At 40.1% G+C, this 11,467-nt stretch overlaps 1 protein-coding gene across 4 annotated transcripts in view; it reads left to right on the top strand.

Annotated features, from left to right (window-relative positions):
• Positions 1-7,537, top strand: part of LOC106821060 (serine/arginine-rich splicing factor 7-like) — a 16,478-nt gene extending 8,941 nt beyond the window's left edge. The window contains exons 1-6 of one of the 4 annotated variants that reach the window (XM_014825713.1): positions 1,479-1,513; positions 2,993-3,234; positions 3,508-3,601; positions 3,971-4,138; positions 6,123-6,191; positions 7,204-7,537. In XM_014825713.1, the coding sequence (XP_014681199.1) occupies positions 1,479-1,513; positions 2,993-3,234; positions 3,508-3,601; positions 3,971-4,138; positions 6,123-6,191; positions 7,204-7,237 (642 nt within the window). In that variant the 3' untranslated portion in view covers positions 7,238-7,537. Of the gene's footprint in view, positions 1-1,478; positions 1,514-2,983; positions 3,235-3,507; positions 3,602-3,970; positions 4,139-6,122; positions 6,192-7,203 lie in introns of those variants that run through there. The other 3 variants (XM_014825730.1, XM_014825705.1, XM_014825721.1) reach the window with 3 other exon arrangements.
• The last annotated feature ends 3,930 nt before the right edge of the window (positions 7,538-11,467 follow it).

Below are 11,467 nucleotides of genomic sequence, written 5' to 3'. Positions count from 1 at the left end.
CAGCGCTGTCTCTTCCTCTCTCTCTCTCTCTCTCTCGTCGTCTCCTTTCTCTCTCTCTCTTTACTCCTCTCTCTTCCCCTCTCTTCTCGCTTATCTATCTTCTTCCCTTCTCTCCTGCTTATCTCTCTCTTCTCGCTATCTTTGCACTTTCTCCGGCGGCTTACCTACAGTCTCTTCTTCTCTCTCTCTCTTCTCTCTCGTTGTATACCACAACACACGTACGTGCGCTCTACTCTCCTATTATCGCTGATCTCTTCTCTGCACACACACGACACCACACACACCACGCAGCACGCTTCTCTCCTCTCTCTCTCTCTCTCTCTCTCGTCTCTCTTCTCTCTCTCTCTCTTTCTCTCTCTCCTCTCTTTCTCCCTCTCTCCTTGCCTCCTACCTCTCTATCGCTATATCTATCTCTGGGCACTAATCCCTCTCCGGACCCTAACCTTCCACGGAGAGACCCTTAACCGTATCCGCGGACCTTAACCGCCACCGCTAACCCTAACCCTACTCCGTGACTCCCTAACGCCTAACGTCAGAAACCCTATCCTGACCCTAACGTCCAACGGCTAACCTAACCCTAACCCTAACTCCTCCCCCTCCAGCTGGCCAGCCAACCCGGGACCTACGACCCTATCCCGGAGCCCTAACCTTATCCCCGCGGACGCTATACCCTTATTAGAGTTATACTTGATTTCATATATATATGTATATAACAGACGTAGACCATATATTCTGTATATAAGTATATATTATCTTATACTATGTATATATCGAGAATATGATAGGTAACCTCACCTTACCCTAACTCCTGCTCCCGCGACTCGTAACCCCTAGTCCCCTGACGACTCCATAACCTCTAAGATCCTAACCGCCTAACCCTAGACCCCTGCCCTAACCTATACTAGACCGTACCGTTAACCCGTAACCCGTACCCTACCCGCCTGACCCTGAACTGCCTACCCCTAACCCTACTTACACCCCGTACACACCATAACGCCTAACCCTAACCCCTAACCCTAACCTTTCAACCCGTATCCTAATCCTACCCCTAACCCTATCCCATACGTACCCTTTCACCCCTACCCTGACCCCTACACCCTAACCCTTACCTAAACCCTACCCCTAACCCTACACCCCTAACCTAACCCTAACCGTACCCGACCCTATCCCTAACCTCATCCTACCCTGACCCTAACCCTTAACCGTATCCTAACCTATCCCTAACCCTAATTCATGCTAACCGCTACCCTACACCCCGCCCCCCCTCTACCCTGACCTATCCCTCACCCTAATCCGTAAATCCCTAACGCCTAAACCCTAAGCCTTACTCCTAACGCCCTCTAACCCTAACCCTATCACCCCCGTATTCCTGACCTAACGCCTAACCTAACCCCTCACACATCACACCTAAACAACCACCACAACACACACCCACCTCACACACACACCACAGCCCACAGCACATACACAACTGGCCTATGTTGACATTTAGTTTTAGCATATCGGCGGATTTGTAAGTTTTCTGCAACATTTCCTGTTACCTTTGCTATGTTACTGTGTTTTAGCTAATGGTGTTTACATATAGCGTATGTTACATGTTTTTTTTAGCTGGCGCTTACAAGATTATCTTGAAGATACTGCGCTCTAGCGTTAGCGGCGGTGTAGCCTACTGACTCTGAGTACTGTGCCGCGTGCGTACTGTACTCTGACTCTGCGTGACTCGGTCACCACTGACAACTTCAGTGATGGGTCTACGACCCTTTTCAAGATAACTTGTAGATGTAGATTAGTAATAACTTTCTGTAAATTCCGTTCAACTGCTCTACAAGACAAGACAAGTTCACCACACGGACGCTGCTGAGCACAAACAACAAAATTATACTTATTAATATTAATAATAATATTATACTAGTTATAGTTATACTAGAGTGGGTGGAAAAGCGTGTCTGCAAAAATTCACACGACGTTCGCTTCGTATCACACAATCACCGAGAAAAATACACAACCAACCGCCTCCATTTTGGTATCTGTGCGTAGCGAAATGTTCAATTGTTCGAATTATAATATAACTATGCAATTTGCCAATTGGTACTGCCTACTTTACCCAGAGATATATGGTGAATTTTTGCAGGAGACGTCCCACTCCGCCATAATGTAATGGGAGCAAGTACATGAGTAATTGTACCGCATTGCATTTTTAGCTCATCTGACATAGTCGTACACAGTACATTTGCCTAGCATCGTGCGAAATTGTTTCCTTGTATACACCCGCAATCCAGAGATACAGACTAAAACGTACGACACGATTCTCCATTCTGTTGCCAGCAAACCGAATCTATAACCCACCTAACTTGAAACAATAGGCAGCTACTAACGACTCTTGCACACTCTTGTGCTCTCGGCGATGCGGTGTGGCTCGCTGGGAGATTGGAGCTGGAGCTGCTACTGATTGCGGTGGGCGTGCGTGCGTGGGGGCATACCAGCTGTAAATAGGTCAAAGATTAGCTCGCCAAGTGTTACGTCGATGTCCAATCTCCCAGCGAGCCACACCGCATCGCCGAGGGCACAAGAGTGCACAAGAGTCGTTAGTAGCTGCCTATTGTTTCAAGTTAGGCGGGTTATGGATTTGGTTTGCTGGCAACAGAATGGAGAATCGTGTCGTACGTTTTAGTCTGTATCTCCGGATTGCGGGTGTATACGAGGAAACGATTTTGCACGATGCTAGGCGAATGTACTGTGTACAATTTGAGCTCAAGTTGGTTGAGTTGTACGCGTAGTAAATCGTAGGTATTCTAAGGCTAGTAAATGACGAATTTCCCATGTTTATTGAAGTCACACTCCTTCCCTATTATCTACTTCTGATATTATGTTAGTTAACTTATTATGCATCATTTCGTTATACATATAATTCTGTGCATCGCTCATGATACACAAGTTATGTAAAGTGTATTTGCACCCAAAATTCTATGTAATTCATTTTCAGTTATGCCAGAATTATCAAAGGTCGGGGAAAGAATCTAGAAGCGATGGGTCGTAGCAGTTTATCGAGGTCAAGGTCTCGCAGTCCGCCACGAAGATCATCGTACCGGTCACGCAGCAGGAGCCGTTCCCGTTCTCGCTCCCACAGTCAGGAGGCATCGGCAGATGGAGTGAGGGTCCACGTGGCTGACCTCGGCATTGACTGCTCTAAGACAGAGATAACAAAAGCATTTGAGAAATACGGATTAGTAGCTGGTATGTGGAAGTTTCAGAACAAATTTTTGGACCAGTTACATACATTCTGTCCAATTGGATTTCTTCAGGGCTTCAATGGTTATTTCACATGTGTTTTGGGATATTTGATGTGTTGTGTTAGCTAGACTACTCTGAAGTATGAGTTGCTGTGAAGATCATCTTATCTTTCCATAGATTTAGGCGACTTTAAAATGACTAGATTTGCGCTTTATCGTAGAGTCATTTTGTTGTGAATTTTTAGCAGATGATTGTGTTCTATGTTGTATATTGCAGAAGTGTGGTTGGCACGAAACCCTCCATGTTTTGCCTTTGTGGTTTTTAAAAAGAAATATGAAGCCGAGGAAGCCGTAAGGGCATTGGACAACACGTGGGTACAATTTTTGTTGTCATTAAGGCATGTACTTTATAACATGAGTCATTTGCATCACATTTGGTTAATACTAAGCGGAATTATTGTTAGGCAGTGCTAATTGCTGTGGCCATGCAGTCAAGCAATAACCATTGAGCTAGTGCCTATATTGGGTACCATGACATTCACTATTAAATTTTATATTATAGTTAGGAATAGAGTTGAGGTTATGCCCATCTTTGAACGGTCGTATAATATAAAAAGAATTGTATTATTGGTTGCTAACTTAGTACTAAAATTGTTTTCATATTAGTTTACAGTTTTAATGTTATGTGACCATGTGTGGTTTCCTTGCACTAATCCCAATGCAATTTCTATTCTGATCAGAACTCTGTGTGGCAGCAAAGTTCGTGTGACAATGGCACGGCCGCGTACACGGGGATTAGGAGATGGTCGCCGTCGAGGCTATGACCCAAACATGCGCTGCTACCAGTGTGGAGGGCGGGGACACTTTGCCAGAAACTGTGACCGTGTCTGGGGATACCGACGAGAAAAGTACGTTTTATTTGTGAGCCATTCATCATGCACTGCGATTTGTTGTTTGACTTATCAAAGCACACATGACGCTAAATATGTACAATCAGTGGCTGGGACAGGGGTACAAGCAACTCTGCTTTATTTAACCTCAAGTTGTTTTCCAAGCAGAAGTGTAAGCAAAAGACTTTATACAAGTAAACAATTATCTAAGAATGACTGTGTCATGCTGATATAGCAAATGGCATCACTATTGACATGTAAAACAAGGCATATTTGATGGCTTACAGAAATAACTCGCAATAACAGATGTAATCGTAATGTATGGGACAGCTAACCTTCGACTGAAACGAATGTGACAACTAAATTAGTTTTAGTTGTACACAGTTAAGTAAGATATGGCAGAAAATGAAGCTTTCACACAGTTAAAAAGCAGGAATAGTGGTAAGATACCAGGAGTTAATAAAGACAAATTAATTTGTCTTTATTAACTCCTGAAGATATGTAACAGGTTATCTGAGATTGTGTCATATGCTGGAAACAGCAATATAGGCTATGACCAGTGGTTATTTGAGGGCTAATTGTCTGGTGGCAGATAAGTGTGGTTATATGGATATTTTATAAACAATATGCAGGAATGGAATAAGGAATGATGGAAACCACAAGTCTGATTCAAAACTTTTTTAAAGTATTTTTAAATACTTTACTTTCTTAAAACTATGACTTACTCATGTTTTTTTGGGGGAGCCACTGATTGTAAATGACTATTATTATGATAGAACACACTCAATAAATGGAGAATGGGGGACTATTTCTGGTAGATTAGATATGCTCTACTTTGTAGCTCTATTAGTAGTCTACTAAGATAATCCTTTTGGACAATGATGAAATTTATAGGAACTACCTAGTGATAGTAAAATTAACATTTCTATAGCTTTCTTGCATTGTTAATTCTTACTAGATATAGTTAATAATAAATAGAATGTAAGCACGTAATTTTCCTAAATTAAAATTCACTTACTAACCAATTGCTTGCGAATAAAACGAGACCTCCCTGATGTCAATTTCTAAAGGGTTTATTGACACGTTTACTGGGGATGCATATAGCAGTCAGCATTTCATAAGCAGTCCTAGTTTACATATACATTAACTTAAATCATACAAGTTTATGTTCTTAGCAAACTAATAGCAGTTATATTTTGTTTGCTTGATGCGTAATTTGCAATGTGGATACAATTCTGTCTACCATTCTGTACACATGTACTTATGTGTAGCAAATTATTGATAGCGTGTTTCAGGTGAAGGTGACCGTGCTACGATGAATGTGAAATTGTCAATTTTCTTATTGTGCCTTTGATCCTGCCAGGCTGTGTATGGTTGTGGTGTGATGTGATGTATATGGGGTAGACCATGGTTAGTGACCCCCATACGGTGTGAGCACAGCAACAGGAGTGATTTCGAGCCGGGTTAATGGTAATGGTTGGTCAGTGCCGTGACACTGCGAATGGTATTGGTGCGACATTCACGTGGTATGGGCAGATGGTGGTGTCAGCAGCCAGTACTGTGGCATAGGTAGGTGCATGAAAAGCAGTAAGAAACTCTTGCACATAGTTGTGGTGGTTTTAATTAAGTAACACCCTATAACCAATAATACTTTTAATTATCAACACAAAAATGTTTCACAGATATGATTCCAGAGTTTAAAACAGTGATTGAATCTACAAGACTGTTTAATTTGAATCAATTCTGTATAATTTAAAGTGAGACATTTTAGTAACTAAATGGTGTGCTCATTCTTGGTTTAGATCAATTAAATACTGTGTCTACAATATAAAGTTATTGAATGTGTATACTACATAATTAATTGTCACAAATTCACAATTTTATACAGGTTGACGGATACCATGAGTAAAAACCTCATCATGTTGAGCAATTGTGATGTATGATATAATCTTTAACATTTGAGTGACAGACGTTTTTTTATGCAAAATTTGATTGATTGCAGTTCACACAGTCGCAGTGGGAGCAAAAGTCCGGTGCGACATCGTCCGAGTAGACGACACAGCCGTAGCAGGTAAATTGGACCCATCCACCCACCCAAAATTTCATAGAGCCTGTTTAATGCACACCAAAAACTGCACTTCCTCACAATGACTTTCCTCATTGTTTTCAAACGTCATTTGTGCATGGCTATGCCTACATAACTACTGAGCATGGTGATGCGCATCATGTTTCAACGGTTATTTAGATTAGGAGTATTTACTCACTGAACATCTTGCAATTCGTTGGTATTTAATTATCAGAATATCATGGCTACATTTTGCTGTAAATTTTATCAGATAAAAATGCTTGCTTTCATGAAGTTGTGATAAACAATTTTCTGATGCTACTTTGTTTGCTACACTGTTGTTTTAATGGCAATAATTTAAATATGGTGATTGCACCTGCTGGTCATTTGAGAATTTCTCTCAAGGAACAACCATTCCAGTTAGATTTCCTTTGTCAGTTTCATTACGAATGAAATCAGTTAGATGGATTAAACTCGTGTCAGTTGAGAAATTTGATCTAAAGCCAGATTGGAACTCGTATAGTAAGGAATTTTGTATTAAATATTTCTCTACTTGGGTATACTAGGCTATTCTCTCCAAAACTTTGGACATGACGCTTATTATTGACACAGGCCTATGGTTTCTGGGTTCTGTTTTGCTGTTTTTTTATGTATTGGGATGACCTTGGATAAATGTCATGTTGATTACATGAGTAACAGCTGAGAAAATAATATTTGATCCATCGTTTATAAATTTTGCAGGAATATTATCTAACCCAGTAGTTTTACCTGTATTAATATTTTTAAGCACTCTTAGTACCTCTTCCTCTCCAACCGTGGTAAAAGTGAATGAATTTACTACTACGCCTTTGTCCTTATAATAATTCTGATGTCTAATCTCATTATACGTCCCTTCTTTTTGTTTCCTTTCCTCGTGTTAGTGAAGCTAAATATTTCCATGGCAACCACTATTTATAAACTGTGTAATTAACATGTTGCTAACACGCAAAAATGTGATTTTGTTGTGTATTTATTGCAGCAGGGACAGGAGTGTGTCACCACGAAAGTACTGACTTGTCAGCGTGAGGCGAGCTGTGCGATGTGTGAGCAATCAAAGAGAGAAACTGGCTTGATAGATGAGACTACTTGTTTATTAGATACTCTTCTTAAGGGCGCGTTTGTTTGGTCGGATCTACTGATCTCGATCTGATGGATTCGTTGATCTGACTGTTTGTTTGGTCGGATCACTTGATCTCGATCCACCGAACACGACCCTGCTGGCGAGGTGGATTCGAAAGGGATCCAATATGGCGGCCCGTACCTCAGCCAATCACAGCTTGTTCTTTGTTATGAACCATCCCGTGATAGGTCACAGCGAAACGTGAACCGGTGAAAGTGAGTTTTGCGTTTGTTTGGTCGGATCAGGGTCATATGATCTCGATCAGACGGATTGGTCTCAAACAAACGCGCCCTAAGATCAGCCATGCTGCAGACGGTGGCTCCATCTGTGGTGGGTATTACCAGTATTAAACATATTACTATATAACACTGGTAATAATCACTACCACACTACACAGCTCTGAGCAACCTCTTTTGTGATGAGTTGAGCAGAGTGATACTAAATCTATCTACTTGGTCTCCCTCCATCCACACAAGAAGTTTTTAAGCCAATTTGCTGAGAAATTCCTTGCAAACGAGTAGCCATTGTCATAGACAAGAAAAACACCCTATATCTGGGAACAATAATTACTATAATTGACTTGTGTATTGTGTATGTATATTTTGTATAAAAAACATGCAGATAGTCTCATTAATACACAGTATCTGTAATTGGTATTGAGATGTATAATTGTACTTGTTTTTTTTGTATTTAGTTGATTTTGTCTCTAGCAGTGTTTGTATCAGGCAGCCTGAACATATTTTATTAGTATTATTATATAAATCCCTTCCATACATTAATAGTAGTACAGTATCATAATAATTTTAGTGTGTTCACTCGGGTTATTTGTTTGCGTGTTTGATTCAATATTTTTATAATCATAAAATATTTAATTGTGAAACTTTTCATGTGGAAATTGCTACTAGTGCAAGGGAAGACTCCGCCTAGATTTTTCTTAGTCCTAAAAAGTTGTATTTGTATAGAAAATGTAATGATATATAGTTTCCTTAATGCACACCAGCTTGATGCATATTATTGCTATTACTGTTATCTATCATTACTAGGAATCATTATTGCTCATGATTATAATAAATTAAGGCATCTAATGGCGATGTACAATGTTTAGTCTGGTTACTTGCTATCGTACGCCGTTAATGTCTTGATTATTGTTAAGGTTTTCAATAAAGATAACTGTAACCTAAAAATAGTTTCTATACAAATATATGAAAAATCAGGTAAATTCTGCCATTGAAATGTTGTCACAGAAACAATAAGAAATAGCAGCATTCAGTGTAGAAATATAAACTAGGAGCGCACAATTTACAAATGTAAGCTCAAACGTAAACACGTATCATATTGACATTATACATATGTGGAATTGACAAATGAAACGGCAGTGATGGTACTGTATTATTTTTACGCCGCTGTAATACCATTGCGTTTACAAACCCAAGACGCTTCACTTGAGCTATCATAGACTCAAAAACAAGCTCCATACGTCGTTGTGCGCCGAGAGAAGTTATTCCCGAGTAGATGGATATTGGAAGTGTCTATCACATCTTACTTTCGAAATACTCGGAATTAAGTCCTCGTTTGTAATGTTTGCAAGAAGGATTATAATTGCCATGGTAGCGCTGACTCACGTCAGTACTACAGAGATTACTACACATCCAACGTGAGGTGAAAATATTTTGCATACCCGTTTTGAAAAGTGCATTTATACACGTATTTGGAAACCCCATACATTTTATATACATTTTAAATCGAGTCATCAAAATGTTGATTCTTTTTTCGCCATGGAACGCGTCGACGATACCGTTGCATATCTTACAATGTTACAATAGAAATAATTACATACAATATCAAAAAGCGCGCTTAGAAATGATTTGCTGAATAGATAGCATTGTGATTCATTTTTATTAACGTTGTGGTCTAGCTCTTATCACTAGATAGATGCACGGAATTGACACCCCATGATTATGTATATTGTAGTCGGGAAGCCACAACTACGCAGGGGAATTCACAAGGTTTACTCAAGAATACGATAATAAGACAGAAATACCGCACAATGATATTTACGCATAGACAATATTTCAAGCTCGAGCATAACTAATACTCGACCGGTTCATTCTGTCTACTCTCTGCTCTCTGAAGTACTCAATTATGTCTTATCTACACGCGCACTCGCTCTTATATGAGCTCTTAAACAGCTAGGTCGTCTCTGTTTCCTTCACACCACGTAGTTTTCCCACATAATTACCAAATTTGGTAACCAAAAAACCAAGCAAGCATCTTCCTCGCTTTTCGCTCTCTAGACGCTTATTCTTTTTTCTTATTGGCTGAAATACTAACCGCGCAGTCTGTCTACTAGCTAATATATAGTTACACCAGTTAGCTGTCCACAAGCTGCATGTCTAGCTGGGTTTGCACTATCAACTTTTTGCTGGAAAATTTACGAATTTGATAAATTGTTTAATTATTCGACCGAAAATCGACAGCGTAAACGTAAAAGTTTCGCGCGCAACTGCTTAGTTATTTAGGTAGTTATCCAATTGTAACGTTGAATTATGTTTGAGTTTCTATAAATGATGAAGTAAGCCAAAACTTGTGTATTAAACTGAATAAACTTTAATATCTTACACACAGTGTAGTCACATCTTGCACAGAGAGCCAAAGAAACGCGCACACGCGCGTAAGCGGGTGTGCTTACTCACGCGACCACAACCAGACTCCCCAGGGGCGTGTACAGGATTTTGACCAGGAGGGGGTCTAACCGTAACCCAAACTTGCGAGCACGCGAAGGGGGGGGTCCAGAAATTTTTTGAAATTAGACCCCCTCAGATGCGTTTTCAGCCCTGGACCCCCCCCCCTCCCTGTACACGCCCCTGCTCCCCCACTCCTACATCTCTGTTCTTTACCCGTCTCTCTCATCTCTCTTCTATATATTACCCCCAAAACCCCTACATCATGAGCGCACATGTCACCGGTTCTCCCAGACCGCGTCCTACCTCTATTTCACAATGCCCCTAGAAACGCCCGACCTAAAACACGTTTGCCGTTCTCCCTATAACATCAATATCGGCGCTACACGGGCTACACCTGGTGCAACCCTTGCATATTACATGAAAAAATGCGTATATATCCACATCGCCCCGCGCGCACACTACGGGTGAAATGTTGAAACGTTTGCCGACCCGCGGCCGATTATGTAAATGCTCGTTGTAGAGAATGCTTATCGTATAGAAAGGTTGATAGAACGTTGAAAAGTACATCAACTCGTCAACTTTTAAACTGATAATAGATAGTGTAAACCCAGCGTCTATTATAACACGTACACAAGGCCAAACAGCCAATCGCTGATACTTCTTACGACTTCTTAGCGAAGCGACCCGTACTACGTTCGTGTAAATACAATTGAGTAGGTGAAAGAATTGAGTATTTTGTTTATAATTAATTCAATAATCTTCATATATAATAACATAACACGTCGGGAGACTCAACCACTGATCTCTCTATTATACTAACTTATTATACTAGGTTAGTATAATACTATAATATAATATACTATAATACTATATATATACTATCAGGAGCGTATAATGACATATTTGTCATTATACGCTCCTGATACTATATACTATAATTAAGGCCCTGGAGACCTTGAGGCTTTCAACCACCGTGCCAAGTCTTGTGTGCTGCAGTGACTGGGCCGAGTGTAGTGTAGTGACCCGAGAAGAAGAAGAAGAAGAAGAAGAAGAAGAAGAAGAAGAAGAAGAAGAAGAAGAAGAAGAAGAAGAAGAAGTATAATACTATATAGAGATATAATATAATACAATATAATACAATATAATACAATATAATACAATATAGAGATCAGTGGACTCAACCCACAGCCTCAATGTGTAACATTATGTAACATTGTAAATACAATGTATACAATGCTGTTCATGTATTTACTAGCAGATTATCTCGTTTTCGTTATAGTCCCTAGGACCTTTGAATACTAAGATTTATGAGGTTATTATTTAGATAGCGTATTTTCCAAGCGTATTTTCCTGCACTCAGACTACGGCCTAGACTTCAGTTGTGTCGTGTCTTCATCGTACTGTGGCGCTGTTAGCGACTGCTCACTTGTTGCGCAAGA

The sequence above is a fragment of the Priapulus caudatus genome, unplaced genomic scaffold (genome assembly GCF_000485595.1).
Source record: "Priapulus caudatus unplaced genomic scaffold, Priapulus_caudatus-5.0.1 Scaffold3, whole genome shotgun sequence".
Lineage (NCBI taxonomy): Eukaryota > Metazoa > Priapulida > Priapulimorpha > Priapulimorphida > Priapulidae > Priapulus > Priapulus caudatus.
Note: the sequence above shows the minus strand (reverse complement) of the source record. Positions and strands in the feature narration are given on the sequence as shown.